The sequence below is a fragment of the Hemitrygon akajei genome, chromosome 21 (genome assembly GCF_048418815.1).
Source record: "Hemitrygon akajei chromosome 21, sHemAka1.3, whole genome shotgun sequence".
Classification (NCBI taxonomy): Eukaryota; Metazoa; Chordata; class Chondrichthyes; order Myliobatiformes; family Dasyatidae; genus Hemitrygon; species Hemitrygon akajei.
The window spans coordinates 141,827-161,313 of NC_133144.1; the positions used below are offsets into that span (position 1 = coordinate 141,827).

At 42.7% G+C, this 19,487-nt stretch overlaps 1 protein-coding gene across 1 annotated transcript in view; it reads left to right on the forward strand.

Moving 5' to 3' along the window:
• LOC140714508 (neogenin-like) overlaps nt 1-19,487 on the forward strand; it is a 209,133-nt gene that overhangs the window by 62,855 nt on the left and 126,791 nt on the right. The window contains exons 3-4 of the mRNA XM_073025803.1: nt 14,134-14,409; nt 14,886-15,036. Coding sequence (XP_072881904.1) covers nt 14,134-14,409; nt 14,886-15,036 — 427 coding nt within the window. The remainder of the gene's footprint in view (nt 1-14,133; nt 14,410-14,885; nt 15,037-19,487) is intronic.

Genomic DNA, 19,487 nt, shown 5'->3' on the forward strand with positions numbered 1-19,487 from the left:
AGTAGGAGGGGCCAGAGGAGGAGGTGTTGCATTGCTTGTCCGAGAAAATCTTATGGCGGTGCTTTGGAAGGATAGATTACAGAGCTCCTCTAGGGAGGCTATTTGGGTGGAATTGAGGAATGGGAAAGGTGTAGTAACACTGATAGGAGTGTATTATAGGCCACCTAATGGGGAGCGTGAGTTGGAAGAGCAAATGTGTAAGGAGATAGCAGATATTTGTAGTAAACACAAGGTGGTGATTGTGGGAGATTTTAATTTTCCACACATAGATTGGGAAGCTCATTCTGTAAAAGGGCTGGATGGTTTAGAGTTTGTGAAATGTGTGCAGGATAGCTTTTTGCAACAATACATAGAAGTACCGACTAGAGATGGGGCAGTGTTGGATCTCCTGTTAGGGAATGCGATAGGTCAGCTGACAGATGTATGTGTTGGGGAGCACTTCGGGTCCAGTGATCACAATAGCATTAGCTTCAATATAATTATGGAGAAGGACAGGACTGGACCTAGAGTTGAGATTTTTGATTGGAGAAAGGCTAACTTTGAGGAGATGCGCAGGGATTTAGAGAGAGTGGAATGGGTCAAGTTGTTTTATGGGAAGGATGTAATAGAGAAATGGAGGTCATTTAAGGGTGAAATTATGAGGGTACAGAATCTTTATGTTCCTGTTCGGTTGAAAGGAAAGATTAAAGGTTTGAAAGCGCCATGGTTTTCAAGGGATATTAGAAACTTGGTTCGAAAAAAGAGGGATGTCTACAATAGATATAGGCAGCATGGAGTAAAGGAATTGCTCGAGGAATATAAAGAATGTAAAAGGAAACTTAAGAAAGAGATTAGAAAAGCTAAAAGAAGTTACGAGTTTGGTTTGGCAAATAAGGTGGAAGTAAATCCGAAAGGCTTCTACAGTTATATTAAAAGCAAGAGGATAGTGAGGGATAAAATTGGTCCCTTAGAGAATCAGGGTGGTCAGCTATGTGTGGAGCCGAGGGAGATGGGAGAGATTTTGAACGATTTCTTCTCTTCGGTATTCACTAAGGAGAAGGATATCGAATGGTGTAAGGTGTGGGAAACAAGTAAGGAAGTTATGGAACCTATGACAATTAAAGAGGTGGAAGTACTGGCGCTTTTAAGAAATTTAAAAGTGGATAAATCTCCGGGTCCTGACCGGATATTCCCCAGGACCTTGAGGGAAGTTTGTGTAGAGATAGCAGGAGCTCTGACGGAGATCTTTCAGATGTCATTAGAAACAGGGATTGTGCCGGAGGATTGGCGTATTGCTCATGTGGTTCCATTGTTTAAAAAGGGTTCTAGAAGTAAGCCTGGCAATTATAGACCTGTCAGTTTGACATCAGTGGTGGGTAAATTAATGGAAAGTATTCTTAGAGATAGTATTTATAATTATCTGGATAGACAGGATCTGATTAGGAGTAGCCAGCATGGATTTGTGCATGGAAGGTCATGTTTGACAAACCTTATTGAATTTTTTGAAGTAGTTACGAGGAATGTTGACGAGGGTAAGGCAGTGGATGTAGTCTATATGGACTTCAGCAAGGCCTTTGACAAAGTTCCACATGGAAGGTTAGTTAAGAAGGTTCAGTCGTTAGGTATTAGTGCTGGAGTAATAAAATGGATTCAACAGTGGCTAGATGGGAGATGCCAGAGAGTAGTGGTGGATAATTGTTTATCGGGATGGAGGCCGGTGACTAGCGGGGTGCCTCAGGGATCTGTTTTGGGCCCAATGTTGTTTGTAATATACATAAATGATCTGGATGATGGGGTGGTAAATTGGATTAGTAAGTATGCTGATGATACTAAGGTAGGAGGTGTTGTGGATAATGAGGTGGGTTTTCAAAGCTTGCAGGGAGATTTATGCCGGTTAGAAGAATGGGCTGAACGTTGGCAGATGGAGTTTAATGCTGAGAAGTGTGAGGTTCTACATTTTGGCAGGAATAATCCAAATAGAACATACAGGGTAAATGGTAGGGCATTGAGGAATGCAGTGGAACAGAGAGATCTAGGAATAACAGTGCATAGTTCCCTGAAGGTGGAGTCTCATGTAGATAGGGTGGTGAAGAAGGCTTTTGGAACGCTGGCCTTTATAAATCAGAGCATTGAGTACAGAAGTTGGGATGTAATGTTAAAATTGTACAAGGCATTGGTAAGGCCAAATTTGGAATATTGTGTACAGTTCTGGTCACCGAATTATAGGAAAGATATCAATAAATTAGAGAGAGTGCAGAGACGATTTACTAGGATGTTACCAGGGTTTCAGCACTTAAGTTACAGAGAAAGGTTGAACAAGTTAGGTCTCTATTCATTGGAGCGTAGAAGGTTGAGGGGGGATTTGATCGAGGTATTTAAAATGTTGAGAGGGATAGATAGAGTTGACGTGAATAGGCTGTTTCCATTGAGAGTAGGGGAGATTCAAACGAGAGGACATGATTTGAGAGTTAGGGGGCAAAAGTTTAAGGGAAACACGAGGGGGTATTTCTTTACTCAGAGAGTGATAGCTGTGTGGAATGAGCTTCCTGTAGAAGTAGTAGAGGCCAGATCAGTTGTGTCATTTAAGGTAAAATTGGATAGGTATATGGATAGGAAAGGAGTGGAGGGTTATGGGCTGAGTGCGGGTAGGTGGGACTAGGTGAGATTAAGAGTTCGGCACGGACTAGGAGGGCCGGAATGGCCTGTTTCCGTGCTGTGATTGTTATATGGTTATATGGTTATTATCTGAAGCGTATTTCATTTTTGAATGGAATGGTGGTGTAACGTTCTCGCTCGGGTGTGACGTAACGCCGAGGTAAACGTCGAGATAAACCAGAATCAATGCAAACGAGGCCGCAGTAAGATTAACCATTTACTGTTCACTCTTCACATTAACGCATGGTGAAAACTGTTGAAAAACAATACAAGATTGGTACAGTGTTTGTTTCCTTCTAAATATCACATTTACATTGTGAATACTGGCAAAGGTAAAACTACAATAACTACATTACATTAAAGTGCAGCATAGTCAGAATCTAGCTGCTCCATTGGCTGCTTTAGATACACTTCAATACAAACTATCCCGACTCTTTAACTGACGAAAAGGTAAACCTTACCGACCGTCGTTACTTTTAACAGAATCGGCGTTAACATTTTAACTCAAAATATCGATTATCTAATGACTTACAGCGTTGCTTTCACTGTGTCTTTGGTGCATAGAGAAACCCTAGCCGGCGTTATGGTGGCACATGTGGTTGACCCCCACCCTTGCGTGAATCTCAAACCGGTAATTTCCCACAATACGCGGCGAACCCGGATGTGACGTCATCGCAGCCGCGATGTATTACAGACAAATCAATTGATTTAAACAATCCTAACTTTAACTAAAAAAATGCTAACAAATTACTACGCGAAAATATTATAAACTAAATAACTGCCATAAAGGCAGCACACTCCCCGCTTGACCTTCGTAAGGTCACAATGAACATAATACAAACTTCAGTCTCTAAATCAGTCATTAGGTAGAAGTAGAATGACTTCTGTAACGGGCCTTTGGTAAATTTTCCCATCGCCTTGGTCGGTAGTTTTCAACTCGACTTTCCTGACATGTTCATCCCTACTAGGGAATGTGGCAGTGATTCTGGCCATTGGCCAGCAGTTGCCAGCGATTTGCTTGTCCCTGAGCAGGACTAAATCTCCAACTTGAAGGTTCCTTCTCCATTGCTTTGTGTACAGGTCCTTATCGGAGAAGTCCCCTGGTGGAGGGGCAGCTCCTGCCTTCTGCATAAGGAGCATTGATGGCGACAGTATGAAGGGGTTTTCCGGGTCAGAAGACACGGGTAGGAGTGGTCGTGCATTCATAATGGCGGTGACCTCTGCCATTAGTGTGCCCAGTACCTCGTGGGTCGATCGGATGCTTTGCTGCATCTCAGGTCTCCTTTCCGTGGTTTTTTGCAAGGGCGTGAACCGCTTGACTGCCTGCTCTTTGTTGTTTGGCAAGCACTGGCGTGGTTCTCTGAAAGGTAGTGGGGCAACCCCACTATTTGCTTTGTCTCTGAAGACCTTGGTGTCCTCCGTTTTTAAGATGATGGCGCCTTGAGCCGATGGAGCAAGTTTATTATCATGCTCCTTTTGAGCAAAGACAGACTGACCCAGCGTCTCGTCAGTTACTTTGCGCTTGTTAAAGCCTTGTGGTGCTTCCTGGACGCACATGGAACTTGTGCGGGGTTGAAGAATCATATGGCGGCTACTCTCTAGCACATTGGTCTTGAGTGTGTTAACCGTTGATTTGTGTTCGTTGCCAGGGCACACCTCTCCTATCACCACCCAGCCCAGATCCAGGCGTTGGGCAAAGGGGGCGTCGTGTGGTCCATTGACCTGCTGCCTAACCTTGTGTACCCGGAGAACATCCCTCCCTAATAGCAGGAGTATTTCTGCTTCTGGATCCAGCTCTGGGATGTGTTTGGCGATGTGGTGGAGATGTGGTTGGTGTAGCACCGCACTTGGCGTCGGGATCTCAGTGCGGTTATTCAAGATTTTCTCGCACTCTACGAGTGGGGGGAGACAGATGAGGACTTTACCATCCAGGGACTCGATCTGGAAGCCTTCGGCCCTCCTTCCGTAAGTTTTCATGTTGCCTGAGCAAGTTCTAAGGTAGTATGGGAACTGCTCACTCTCAATGTTGAACAAGTTAAAGAACTCTGGACTGACTAGCGAGTGGTTGCTCTGATCGTCCAGAATTACGTAGGCTTTGATGGCCTTGTCTTTGGCTCCCTTAGGGTACACCTTAGTGAGACAGATCTTTGAACAAGAACGGCTTGCCTGAGCTTGACCGCAAACTTCCGTACAGCTTGAGCTGACAACAGTTGTCCTGGAGTGAGCTTCTCCCTCCCCGCCGTCCTGTTGTGGGGGTGAAGGAGCGTTGTCGGTTTGCGGTAACGGGCCAGGATGCATGGCCCAGTCGTGATTAGTGCTATTACATTCCAGGCACTTCACGGCGATCGTACACTCTCTCGCACAGTGAGAGGTCGAGGAACAGCATCTAAAACATATTCCTTTCTCCTCGAGGAGGGTCTTCCTCTCTTCAAGGGGTTTTTCCCTAAACGTTCTGCATCTTTTGAGGGGGTGGGGTTTGTTATGCAATGGGCAATTCTTGCTAGAGTCGTTGTTAGTTGTAAGGACTTCAGTCTTAAGCGCTGAGACTGGTTTAGTAATGTTGGAATTATTCGAAGTGGATTTATCTGGCTTGGTGTAAATTGTACTGCTTCCTGGACCTATGAGGCTAGGATCGTTTCGCTTCTTCGCCTCCTTGCACACAAACCTGGTGAAATACTCGAAGGGAGGAAATCGACCTTCGTGTTCTTCCTTGTAATCTGAGGCAACAGACAACCACCTGTCCTGCAGCCCAAATGGAAGTTTGTCCACGAGTTGTCTAATCCCGGTTGGAGTGTCTAGGTATACTAGACCAGCTGAGTGGCCATCTTCTTTGGCGCCTTGAATCTCCATGAGTAAATCTCCGAATTCTCTTAGCTTGGTGTGGTCCTTGGCTGACACCTTAGGAAAATTTCCCAAACGTTGGCATAGTGTCGCCTCAATAATTTTGGGGGCTCCGTAGCCCTCCTGAAGTCTCTCCCATGCTTTCTTCAATGCTAGCTCGGGTTTGTTGATGTACACTGAACGCATGCGTCTCACCTGTTCGCATGATTCTTTTCCCAGCCATTTTGCCATAAGATCCAACTCCTGGGTTGCTCTGAGCTGGACTCCGTCGATAGCGTTGGTGAATGTGGAGTGCCATGCACGGTAATTTTCAGGTTTATCGTCGAACTGGTATAGTCCTGAAGTGACGAGATCCCGTCGTGCGAAATACCGTGCTACGGATTCGTCTGCAAGTGGCGTGCGTGCTGAGGGAACACGTCTTCGGGTACGCAACTGAGGGCGTACATCTGTTATGGAATTTGCTGGTCTGGACTCAGTCTTTGCCTCTCTTCTCCCCAAATCTGGTAAGTTCGGTGTCGAGAAGTACTTGTCGTGAGCCCTTGCATTCCTGGGTTCATCGCGGAGTTGCGAGGGTAAATTATCTTCCTCGGATGGACGTGATGCCGTCGGGCCTCTCCAAGACTCCTCATGAAGTGGGACGTTATCGAATAAGTAAGGAGAGGAAGAAAGAGTCTTCCATTCTATTTGAGATTGGACATAGTCACTTGTGCGTTCCAATCCGATCTTTTCTGAGGTAGATTTTCCGTCATCCGGATCATGCATTTCTTCGGCATCTTCTATTAACTCTGCTTCCACCTCGGCAGCTGCTGCTTCTCGTTCTAGCTTCAGCGCTTCTAACCGTGCCTCTACCCTTTTCCTTTCCAATTCGTTTTCGGCTTCTCTGGCAGCCGCTTCCTTCTGGTTTTCGGCTTCTCTGGCAGCCGCTTCCTTCTGGTTTTCGGCTTCTCTGGCAGCCGCTTTCATCTTTACTTCTAATTCTTCTTTGGCAAAGCGCGCTCGCACCTTGGCGGCTTCTGCTTTAGCTCTTGCTTGGGTGGCCTTACTTGATGCCCTACTGCCCCTGTCGCAGGATGACGACGACTTTGACAACGACTTGATGCTGGATCGGGTTGACATGGCTGCACTTTAAACACCTGATAATGCCGCTTTTTCACTGTAACGTTCTCGCTCGGGTGTGACGTAACGCCGAGGTAAACGTCGAGATAAACCAGAATCAATGCAAATGAGGCCGCAGTAAGATTAACCGTTTACTGTTCACTCTTCACATTAACGCATGGTGAAAACTGTTGAAAAACAATACAAGATTGGTACAGTGTTTGTTTCCTTCTAAATATCACATTTACATTGTGAATACTTGCAAAGGTAAAACTACAATAACTACATTACATTAAAGTGCAGCATAGTCAGAATCTAGCTGCTCCATTGGCTGCTTTAGATACACTTCAATACAAACTATCCCAACTCTTTAACTGACGAAAAGGTAAACCTTACCGACCGTCGTTACTTTTAACAGAATCGGCGTTAACATTTTAACTCAAAATATCGATTATCTAATGACTTACAGCGTTGCTTTCACTGTGTCTTTGGTGCATAGAGAAACCCTAGCCGGCGTTATGGTGGCACATGTGGTTGACCCCCACCCTTGCGTGAATCTCAAACCGGTAATTTCCCACAATACGCGGCGAACCCGGATGTGACGTCATCGCAGCCGCGATGTATTACAGACAAATCAATTGATTTAAACAATCCTAACTTTAACTAAAAAAATGCTAACAAATTACTACGCGAAAATATTATAAACTAAATAACTGCCATAAAGGCAGCACAGGTGGCCTTTGTGTTTGGTTCCCTATACCAGGTCACATCTTCAGCCCAGATGATAACTAACTGGATGTTACCATCAGCTGCAGCCCAGCGGTTACTTTGAGTTTCAGTGGGTGTTGTTACTTGCCAAGAGCACAGTGGATTTGTGCGCTTGCCATTCCCACAGGTCTGCACAGTAGGCTGCCCAGAGTGACGTCTCCAGACTGAGTAACTTGCAACTGGTTTGCAAATTGGTTTGAAGAGATTGCAATGAAGAAGTTTTGTTTGGAAACATTTCCTAATTTGGAATTAAATCGCTGTCTGAAAAGGCAGTAGAAAAAATTAATTGATGACTTTTGGAAGAAATATGGAAACAAACAAAAGGCATGCAATATCAACCTTCAAGTTCGAAGTAAATTTATTATCAAAGTACATATATGTCACCATGTACAGCCCTAAGATTCATTTTCTTGCGGGCATACTCAATAAATTAATAGAATAATAACTATAACAGAAACATGAAAGTCCGCTCAACTAGGGTGTTCAACCAGAGTGCAGAATACAACAAACTGCAAATGCAAAAAGAAAGAAGTAATAGTGGTAAATAAATAAACAATAAATGTTAAGAAAATGAGATGAAGAATCCTTGAAAGTGAGTCCATTGGTTGTGGGAACATTTTGATGATGGGGCAAGTGAAGTTGAATGAATTTATCCCCTTTCGTTGAAGAGCCTGATGGTTGAGGGGTAATAACCGTTCCTTAATCTGGTGCTGTGAGTCCTGAGGCTTCAGTACCTTGTTCCTTGTGAGGAAAGATCAGGAGAGTGGGACTAATAGCAGAGCTAGCACTGGGCTGATGGGCCAAAATTCCTCTTCTATACTGTGTGATTTATGTTGGGTTCATTGTAATTGAACAGCAGTAAGATCTACCGAAGACAGATATCTTATTGACAGTAGAACAAATTTTCAAACTAAGTCATCAAAAGAATCAAGGTTGTGTTTCATTTTCTTCAGGGAAGGAGATGTCTTTGAACTAAGGAACACGCAGATTGCAGTGCAGTTCAAGAGCGTGGATGAGCCGACTGATATAAAAAGATTCAAACCTTTTGAGATTTTGTGTCGCCTGCTTTTTGATGACTACCTCTAATGGACACATTTTTCAGCTGGCTGTAATAGGAGCCGAGTTTCTTTGATATTGGAATTGCCATGGAGATGACCTCTTCAGTAAGTCACAATAAAGCATTTTTGAAAGGGGAAATCCTATTTTTTTTCTCGTAATTAAGCAGCTGAATAGGTGTGACCTGACCTGATGGGTCTGTAAATCCCTAGCAGGCCTGATGCTAATCGAGATGGTTAAATTGAGAAGGATTTGATAAAGAACAGTTATTTCCTTTGGCGTATGCAGTGGGGCTGGGCATACAACTCTGGGGCATGTTCTAATATTGAAGTCAAGCATGGCAGGAGAGAAAGCAGGAGGCACTACTTCACACAAAAGAGCAGTAGGAATCCAGCTGGCCTGCTTGCCCAGGAGTTGCTTCTCCACCCCCACCTCTATGAAACCTGTGCATCAGTGTCCAGGACACAAACCCTTGTTCCATGATTCCATATGTTCCTGGTGCCCTTTGCTCCAGTCTTTCAGTGCTGTAAAAATGTGGGGAATGTTTTTGCATTGATCCAGAACTCAATGTGTTCCAACTTCTTCTGATAGACCATAAGACATAGGAGCAGAATTAGGCCATTTGGTTTATCGAGTCTGCTCTGCCATTTGATCATGGCCGATTTATTTCCTCTCAACCTCATTTTTGTGTCTTCTCCCTGTAACCTTTGACACCCTGACTAATCAAGAAACTGTTAGCTTCTGTATTAAATTCCGTCTCATGTCTGTTCTAAGTGGACACCCTGTATTCTGAGGCTGTGTCCTGTGGTCCTAGACCCCCTCCCCCACTATGGAAAACACCTCCACATCCACTCTGCCTAGGCCTTTCAATATTCAGTAGGTTTCAATAAGATTCCCCCCCCCCCCCCCATCCTTGTAAACTCCAGCAAGTATAGGCCGAGTACTATCATATGCTCCTCATACGTTAACCTTTTCATTCCTGGGATGATTCTCATTAACCTCGTTTGGACCCTCTACAATGCCTCATAAAACCTCAGTATAACATTCTTGCTTTTATAATTAAGTCTTCTTGAAATGGACACATTTGCCTTCTTTACTACTGACTTTCCTTGCTAGTTAACCGTCAGGGAATCCTGCACCAGGACTCCCAAGTACCCTTTCACCTCAAATTTCTGAATTCATTCTCTATTTAGAAAACAATCTACATCTTTATTTCTTCTAGCAATGTGCATCACCATACACTTTCCTACACTGCATTCCTGAGCCATGCTCCTCAAAAGTGCTGCTAGATCTGGAGATCCATTGAATACATTACTGTCAAGTACTGTTAAATCAGAGCCAGTGATGTTCCTAATTATAAAAATGCTGAGTATTTTCTGGTACGGAGCTTTAGGGTTGTCTGAACGTATTAATTTAACATCTCAGTCTGCTTCCGCTGCCAGTGACAGGCATGAGGATCTATAGTACATCTGCTATATGGAGCTCTTGGTAAATCAGAAGCATATGTGCACTTCTTGTCTCTGCCACAGTTCAGACTATGGCTACCTGGTGGTTACCATCAGCAGCAGCAGCCTAGTGGTTGCTTTCAGTCAGACTGTTGTTTTCTCAGGTTCTAATCCAAACACTTGACTACTGTATTCCAGTCTGAAATGTCTGTGTTGCACTGAGGAGTTACTGCACTATTTGAGGTTCTGTTGTTTGCCTGAGATATTAAACCAAGGCCACGTGCTTTCTCACTTGGATACAGTTTTTCCAGAGAGAGATGTAGGGAAGTTATTCTGCCCAGCATACTGGGCAGTATTTATTCCTCATTTGAATGTACCAGAACAGATTATCCACCTGTCATTACATTGCTGTATGAACAAAGTTGCCATATGAAAATTGTCTGTCACATTTTCTACAGTGCAACAGTATTTGAATACAGGTGTCCCCTGTTTTTCGAACGTTTGATTTACGCCAACTTGCTGTTCCGAAAGACCTACATTAGTTACCTGTTTTCACTAACAGAAGGTGTTTTCACTGTTATGAGAAAAGGCAGCGCGTGAAAAAGGCAGCGTGTGGAAAAATGCAGCGCGTGAGCGTGTGAAAAAAGGCAGCACGTGCCGAGCAGACTAGCTCTTCCCCCGGAACTGCATTCTAGCCGGCATTGCTTAAACACGTGCCTGTGAGCATTTGTACTTTATGTCGATTTATTTTGTGCATCCGTTTTGTGCAACCCTAAAGCAAGATGAGTTCTAAGGTATTGGGAAAGCCTAAAAGAACGCTTAAGGGTGTTACACTTAGTGTATGTTTGATACTTGATCTTTCAAAATGGATATCATTGAGAATGTTGAGCCCTTGCATCTGCAGCACACAGAAACCCTGCAGAAGTGGTGGAAGGAGTATCCCACCTCAGAAACTATTCACACCATTTCAAACATTTACATTTTGGCAGAGTTTGCATGTCCCACACTGGGTCAAGGCAGTCTCCAAGGCCTCAGTTGGTCAGGGTTGATCATGAACATTGCATCCTAGCTCTTTACGTGATTTGCAAGTCAGGCCGGTATAATATGGAGAGCCCAGGCAGTAAGCTGACCCTCACTAACCAGCTGATGAATCCAAAGGAACGGTAGAGACTGAAAACAGTTTGGCACCAGTGGCATCGCAGGAGTTACCAGTTAGCATTGAATTCAATGTAGGACTGACTTAGGGACTTCAGCCCTGGATATTTCCTTGGGGTTCACTCCTGAAGCCTTCCCCAAGAGTGGATATAGCTGCAAGGCAATGGAGGTTTGAGATTAGAGTTTTTCTTCTCTTAAATGAGCTGATAAGCCCCATCTGCCCAAAGCAACTGGTTTTAAGGTGCCAGTTACTCATCTTTGCCCCTTCTCCTAACAGTAGAAGCAGTTTTGCCAGGTTTAGTAGCTAAGTCACATATGAAGACAGAAGCTGATTTTGGTTGTCATAGGCTATTTCAGATGCACAGCATTGGGAGCATTTAATAGCTGGTGGGAGCTTAATCCCACTGCAGCCCTCATCTATAACAACCTTAAGGAGCCAAGACAGCCTCCCAACCTACAGAAATGCTATCATTCTTGATCCAGATGGTCTGCCAAAGAAGATGATGATGTGTGTGGGCATCTGTGTGTGTGTGTCCGCAAATGCATTTCTGTGTGCATTTATAATGCAGCTATGAAAGTCTTGTTTATGTTTCCCACTTCCATTATGTAGTGACAGAAGTTGGGATGTCTTCAGATGTACAAACAAGCAGAGGAGCAAAATAAGTAAAATAGATCTTTTCAGAATTGTTTACTTCTGCAGATCTGTTCATTTTGTTTGTTGTCATTGTTTGAGTTGCCCAGGCTCAGTGCCAGAGTTTTGGGATTGTCCCTGACCCAGCCAATCTATGGGGTTGTACAGTGTAGAGCTGTATATGGATGACAGTGAGATTAGTAACTCACAGAATGTAAGGATCACTTTCAGCAGGTACTTGGGCTTCTGCTATACTGGGTCCAATCCAAATCCCACTGATAAATTCACTTGCTGGGCAGGATATGAAATGTTATTGCAGATAATCCAAAAATAGTCTGAGTGTGAACACATTGGCTGTGGATGTGTCAGGGTGTGAGAGGTGTTTAGCACAGACCATCCTAGTTATAGATTGCTGCTAATAAACTACAAAGGACTTTTGGCACATTGGAAAATATGGCTAAAGACGAGTGTGTGTTTTTTTTTAGCTCAATCCTACCTTCCTCAAAGTTCAAAGTAAATTAATTATCAAAGTACATATATGTCACTGTATTCTACCCTGAGATTTGTTTACTTGTGGGCATACTAAATGTATCCAAAAACCATAATAGAATCAATGAAAGACCCCATCCAGCATGGCGAACAGCTGGTATGCAAAAGACAACAAACTGTAAATGCAGTATTAAAAAAATAAATAAGCAATATATAATGAGAATATGAGATGAAGAGTTCTTGAAAGTGAGTCCATAGGTTGTGGGAACAGTTTGGTGATGGGGCACTGAAGTGGAGTAAAATTATGAAGTTATCCCCTCTGGTTCAAGAGCCTGATGTTTGAGGAGTAATAACTGTTCTTGAATCTGGTAGTGTGAGCCCTGAGGCTCCTGTACCACCTTCCTGATGGCAACAGCAAGAAGGGAATGTGACTTAGACGGTGAAGTTTCTTGATGATGGGTGCTGCTTTCCTGTGACAGTGCTCTGAGTAGATCTGCTCAATGGTGGGGAGGGCTTTACCTGTGATGGACTAGGTGGTATTCATTACTTTCTATCGGATTTTCCTTTCAAAGAGATTGGTATTTCCATACCGGGCAGTGATGAACCCAGTCAATATACTCTCCACCACACATCTATAGAAGTTTGTTAAAGTTTCAGGTCTCAGGCTGAATCTCTGCAAAGTTCTAAGTATGTAAAGGTGCCACCATGCTTTCTTTGTAATTGCACTTAGGCGCTGGACCCAGAAGAGGTCTTCTGAAATTATAACACCAAGGAATTTAAAGTTACTGTCCCTCTCCACCTCTGATCTTCTGATGAGGACTAGTTCATGGACCTCTGGTTTTCTTCTCCTGAAGTCAATAATCAGCTCCTTGGTCTTTTTGGCAATGAGTGAATCAGGGCTGGAAAGTTTTAGGCTAATGCCCTCTCCAGAGCTCATAAATCCACTTCAAGCTACTGAATTAAATAGTAAGTAATAGTGTGATTTTGTTTGAAGTGCTATCTTTCAGATCTCCCATTAAACCAAGGACCCACTTAGAAAGTGTAAAAACTCCTTCACTTCCACTCAGTGGCCACTTTATTAGGTATGTCCTGTCAGCTTAACCAGTCTGGCCATACTCCTCTGATCTCTCCCATAGGTGCTCTCGATCATAAACTGCTGCTTGCTACTGCTCTAGAGACTGTTGTGTATGAAACTTCCAGGAGATCAGTAGTTTGGAAGATACTCAAACCATGCTGTCTGGCAACAGCAAACATTCCATGGTCAAAGTCACTTTCTTTCCCTATTGTGATGTTTGGTTTGAACTTTGAATTTCTTAATCATATCTGCGTGCTTTTATGCATTGTGTTGCTGCCACATGATTGGCTGGTTAAATATTTGCATTAATGAGCAGGCATACAGGTGTACCTAATAAAGTAGCCACTGAGTATATATTTTGTAGAAGAACTCTTCTCCATAACCTAGCCAACATTTAACCCTCAATCAATATTGTCAAGGTAGATAATTTGAGCATCTATTTCATTAATATTTCTGGGAGCATACTATATAGATATTGGTGTTGCAGTTCCTGCATTACAGTTTTAGCTATACTTTGGAACAGGGTTTCCCAGCCTGGGGTTCATGGACCTCTTGGTTAATGGTAGGGGAACATGTTATGAAAAACATTGGGAACCCCTGTTTTAGGAGTTAATAAATTAGCTGTTAAAAAGCTAAAGACTGTCATATTGCAAATGGGATTAGTGAGATGAATGGCTACACTCTGTTATAAAATTAGAAATCCTGAATACTTATTTGGTCAGAACACATCTGTGGTGAGAGAAACAGTTTACAATTCTTCTCCATGATGTTTCTTCAGAACTACAAAGAAAAACTAAGTTGAATCATTAACTCTGTTTTCTTCCATTTTTAAAATTTTCTGTTTTTATTTTGAATTTTGAGTATCTGCAGTATTTTACTTTTGGGTAATATTTTATAATTTCTTGTAGCAATGTAGAAATGGCTCATGATCTTTCTTCTTTCAGGTCTTCCTCGATTCAGTGGTCAGCCTGAGGCCGTCTCAGTGCACCAAGGCGACACTGCCCTGCTTGGCTGTGAGGTGAATGCTGATCTTGTTCCATTTGTGAGGTGGGAGCATAACCGGCAGCTTATGGTGTTGGAAGGCAGGTTCCTGAAACTCCCCAGTGGTGCATTGGAGATCAGCAACACCACCAACAGTGATGTTGGCCCATATCGCTGTTCTGTAGAAATTGCAGGTTCTTCCAAGACGAGTGAAGAGGTAGAGCTTACAGTTTTGCCAGGTAACCGTCAATTGTAACAAACAGTGCATAATGTCCGAGACTCTGCGGTTAGACTTATGAGATCCAAGCAATCTACACAAAGAAAGTCTTACCTGCTTAGACCTCTGCATTTACGTGAAGCAAGTTTGGATTTCCAGATGTACTCTGTTCCTAATTTGGCAGTTTCGCACAGAAAAAGTAAAGCAACTGAGAAATGGGAGAATTTCTGTTGGGTTTTACTTTGTGAATGTATCTCTGTTGAATAATATTGTACCTGATTTGGAAATGTCCCACTGTGGAGAATAATTTTTGAGTTGAAGCAATCATCATTTATCACATTGCATTCCACATCTATTTTACAAAATTGTAATCTGCTCTTTCCCTTGGTCCTCTTCCAGTGGCTTCTGATACAAGAACTTTGTAGGTGCTCTTTATTAATGGAAACAGAACCATGTGCAGCTGTGATAACTAACAGCTCTCTCTTGTGTGTTTTTCAGAAATGGGTGCAGAGCGACAGCTGAAATTTCTCCAGCAACCTGTCTCCGTTAGTAAGGTGGCAGGCCAGTCAGTAATTCTACCATGTGTGGTGTCCGGATATCCAACACCCTCCATTCAGTGGGTCCACAATGATGAGATCGTCTTAGAAAGGTCTGTTGTTTTCTTTTATTGCATGAACTTAGCTAATATAAGATTGCTCTGGGGCAATACATAGGCTGGAGAGTCTATTAACAGTCTTTCATTTGTGACTTCTCCCCATGCTCAATCTTTTGTTTTGACGTCATGTTGGATATTGGGATTAAATTTTTCTTGGACTTCAGCAGTATGAAGGTGGCTTAATGCTTCAAGATGACCAGTATATTGGAATTGCAGCCACTGTATCAAAGGGACATGCTTGGACAGTTGATTTGTTGAATAATGATGGGAGAAACTGAGTATGCAAATTAAGTTAAACTTGTGGAGAAGCACATTTACAGGATAGGAAATTGAACCAAGTGGCACAGGACAAGTCTGTCTCTATTTTAATAACATGCAATTTTTCCTACACTCTGTTCGCCAGAAGAAACAGGATCTCCCAGTGGCCACCCATTTTATTTCCACTTCCCATTCCCATTCTGATATATCAGTCCATGACCTCCACTACTGTTGTGATGAGGCTACACTCAGGTTGGAGAAACAACATCTTATGTTCTGCCTGAGTAGCCACCAACTTGATGGCATGAACATTGATTTCTCGAACTTCTGGTAATGGCACCCCCCTCATCACCCGTCCTCATCCCCTTTTCTCTCTCTCATCTTATCTCCTTGCCTGCCCATCGCCTCCATCTGGTGCTCCTCGCCACTTTTCTTTCTTCCCGTGGCCTTCTATCCCCACCTACCAGACTCCTCTTTTTGTATTTCTTTTACCAATCAACTTCCCAGCTATTTACTTCAGCCCTCCCCCTCTTGGTTTTACCTGTCTCCTTGTGTTTCTCTCTCCCCTTCCCTATCTATCTACTCCTCAGCTCTTTTTCTCCAGTCCTGCCAAAGGGTTTGGGCCTGAAACGTTAACTGTACTTTTTTCCACAGGTGTTGCCTGGCCTGCTGAGTTCCTCAATAATTTTTGTGTGTGTTTCCAGCATCCAATACTCCGGTTTCCAGTATCTGCAGATTCTCTCTGATTTGTGATTAAGAGATAGAGTCTAAAAATGGTGACCCTGATTCGCCATCTTTTCCTGGGTTTTATCAAATTTTAGAATCAGAATAATTCATGACTAACATCTGAAAAGTTACTGGATTCCTTAAAAACCTGAATAATTCTCTAAGCTCCTTCTCGGTGGCGAATCTCTCTACATTTTGAGCAATACCTGACCCCACCCTTGTACTGTGAGGCTGTTGTAAACTTCTTTCAATCTACCCGGTGCAAAGACACCATGTACTACGGTGAAAGTAACTTTAACTCTTTATTAGCAAGTTACCCGAGAGATCCCTCCTTAAGCACTCTCTCTCGAAGGCTGCTTTGAAGGTCTCTCTCCTGAAGCAAATACAGTTCTTTTTATATACATGCAGTCACATACACAGATACATGTGGGTTCACCCCCTTAGTTTCTGTACAGATGAGTATGTTAACTTTATCAGTAATAAATTATTCGTATAACAGTTTTAATTGTCACTTTGTCTGAATACAGACAGACAAAGCTTCCTGCCCTTGAAAATAGCCACTCTTTTTAATGCTTATCTTGCAGGTGCCATAAGGGGTACAAATGTTTCTCACAGCAATTACTCAAGCAATGATACAAGTTACTCTAAGCAAAAACAGAAGTTAAGCACTAATCGTATACCAAGGATGATGTCACCCACTCAGCTTACCTTATGAGAAAACATTTGTGCTTCTATACTTTTTCTCAAGCTCTTAGCTGCTATGACCCTTACAAAAAATATCCAGGGTCACAAACGGCCTACGAGATGCTAACTTCTTAACATTACAAGGCTGGTTTAAAGCTCCAAGGACACAGCATTAGATAATTAAAGCACATTGTCAGTGTTGAACACATCCTGAATGAAGAATTTCAAAACACTTGAGATTGGAAAGGGGCTTTTTTTACTGCTGTTGTTTTGTCGCTTGTATTCAGTGTTGTTCTGTCAGTCATGTGGGCATGGTATGTTGGTGCTAGAATGTATGGTGACACTTGCAGGCTGCCCCCAGCACATGTGTTAGTTTTATGCAAATGATGCATTTCACTGTATGTTTTGATGTATATGTGATAAATAAATCTGGATATTGAATCTTGGAGCAAGGAGTCTTTGTGCAGTGTAGAGTGGGGAGATGTAAAACTGCAGCAATGCCACTAGCAGGAGGGCATAATTACAACAGGACTGCTAAACCTTGGAAAGTAATGGTTTAAATATGGGCATAGAATTACAACAAAAACAAATGCATTGTATGACAAAGGTATATCAGGAACGAAGAAGGGTTTTAACCTGAAACATTCACACTGCCTATCCCCTCATAGATGCTGCTCCAACTACTGAGTTCCTCTAGCTGGTTATTTTGTTGCTGGTAAAATTATTGTTCTAGACTGATATCAGCCTTGCTAAAACAATCCGAAAACATATTTGAATAGACAATAGTAAGTAATGGAATTGAAGTTAGCACTTTTCCACTGAGGTTGGGTGAGACTAGATCTAGGGGTCATGGGTTAAGGTGAAAAGTTTAAGGGGAACATGATGATGGTGTGAGTGTGAGGGTGGATGTGGGTTTGATTTCAATATTTAAGAGACATTTGAATAGGAGGGTACGGTGAGATATAGTCCATGTGCAGGTCAATGGAACTAGGCATCTAGTTTCAATGGAACAATGGATCTAGTTCAGCATAGACTAGATGGGCCAAATGGCTTGCTTCTGTGTTGTAGTGCTCTATGGTTCCATGACTTTTTCCGGTGGCAGGAACATTTTTCTTATTATAACTATCTTCAGCTTGAAGCTGCTGTGCAAGATTATTGGTGATTTGTATTCACTCTCTCACCATTTCAGAAATTCCCAGTGTTATATCAATCCAGTAAGTGTATTGTCCAGCGTTGTCAGCAAGGTCAAGCTATGCTGCGTTAGTTCATCTAAGCCAGTGGCCAGTTACTGCCATTGGCCACTGTGCCTTTGTATGAGGATCTGAAGATTGCTGCTTCCATTCAGTGAGTGTTTCATGTCAGGTTTACTATGGTGCACAAGTGTGGTGAGGTACAGTTATGAAAAACTTGCTTACATAAGCATCACACTACATAGGTCAGAAAACATACACCATAAATTATATATTAGTTATACATGAAGAAAGAAAACTCCCATACATGGGCTTGTATGTTGCATGAGGATGAGATTGAATTCAGCGGTAATGTCTCAGATTAAGATTAGCTGGACAAGGTATTGGGAGCATTAACCACAGGTACCCTTCCAGGCAAGTGTTGGTGGACAGAGAGGCAGAAATGGAGCTTGTGAGAAGTAAAAGTGAGCATGAACAGAGAAAATTGGCTGTGAATGAATGTTTGCCTCGTGTTACTCTGGCTGAGGTTATGATTGTATCCTCGTCCTCGGGCAGGCATGTGACTTATGGTCAAAGCTGTGACTGAGGAAGGGTGTGAACTCTGAGGGACTTCCAGGTTATTGTTGATGTTGGTGGAAACTGTCAAATAACAGGCATCTATCAGATAAGCTCACAATAATTTAAGGATATTTTCCAACGGAAGGTCATTTGATCTAATTATAGTCTCCTATGCAGTAATTCTGTTGGTGCTAAGAGATAATTGGGTAGATCTGCAGGTGTCATAGGTGGTGAAGTGGCAATTGTAGATATTTGCTACACATTTGTATCAATGTCTGAACCTATGACCTAAGGGCCAGTAAGGAACTGCTCAGAGAGATGTGTGATGACAGGTGTCTGGTGCAAACTCTTAAGGCACTCAGGAACTCTTATGAGCTAGGGACAGTCAGTACAGTTTGAGTGAAGTAAGCCAAATGTGTTTGAATTCTCTATTTAGGACAATCAGGAGTTGTTTGGTTAAAAATAAATCTCTGCTGATGTGATAAATACTCTTTAGACATCTGCTCCACACAGTGCCTCCTGTCCAGAAAGAGTTCTGTTTTAAATCACTGACGACATTCAATTCCTTTGCTACGTGCAGCAGCAAACCAAGGGTTAAATGACTGTATTTATTTGAATGTGTGACTACATGTGTACTTACCATGTGAGGAGGTTTATGTATACAGGTGAAAGTGAGAGAGAGGCCCCAAGCTGTAGTCCAGCAAGTAACCTTCAGTACTTCACTGGAACACGCAAAACATTAATGTCCTTGGTTGTCTTCATGTTTAAATGATGGTTTGTAGCTTCTCACATCACTCACTCCCCTTTTACATCCTACAGTGGTGGTTGTGTCTGTAGTTCAACTTCATATGGTTTGCATATTTCAAGGCATTTGCTGTGCCTTTGTTGGTTCAACTGTGAGTAAGAAGATATTTGCTTCAAAAATGCAAAGATGTTTGCTTTAACATTAGTTACTGATGAAATTCCCAAAAATTGGAAAGTGACTAATGTTGCATTGTTTTAGGAAGGTAGAAAGGACAAGCCAGAGAA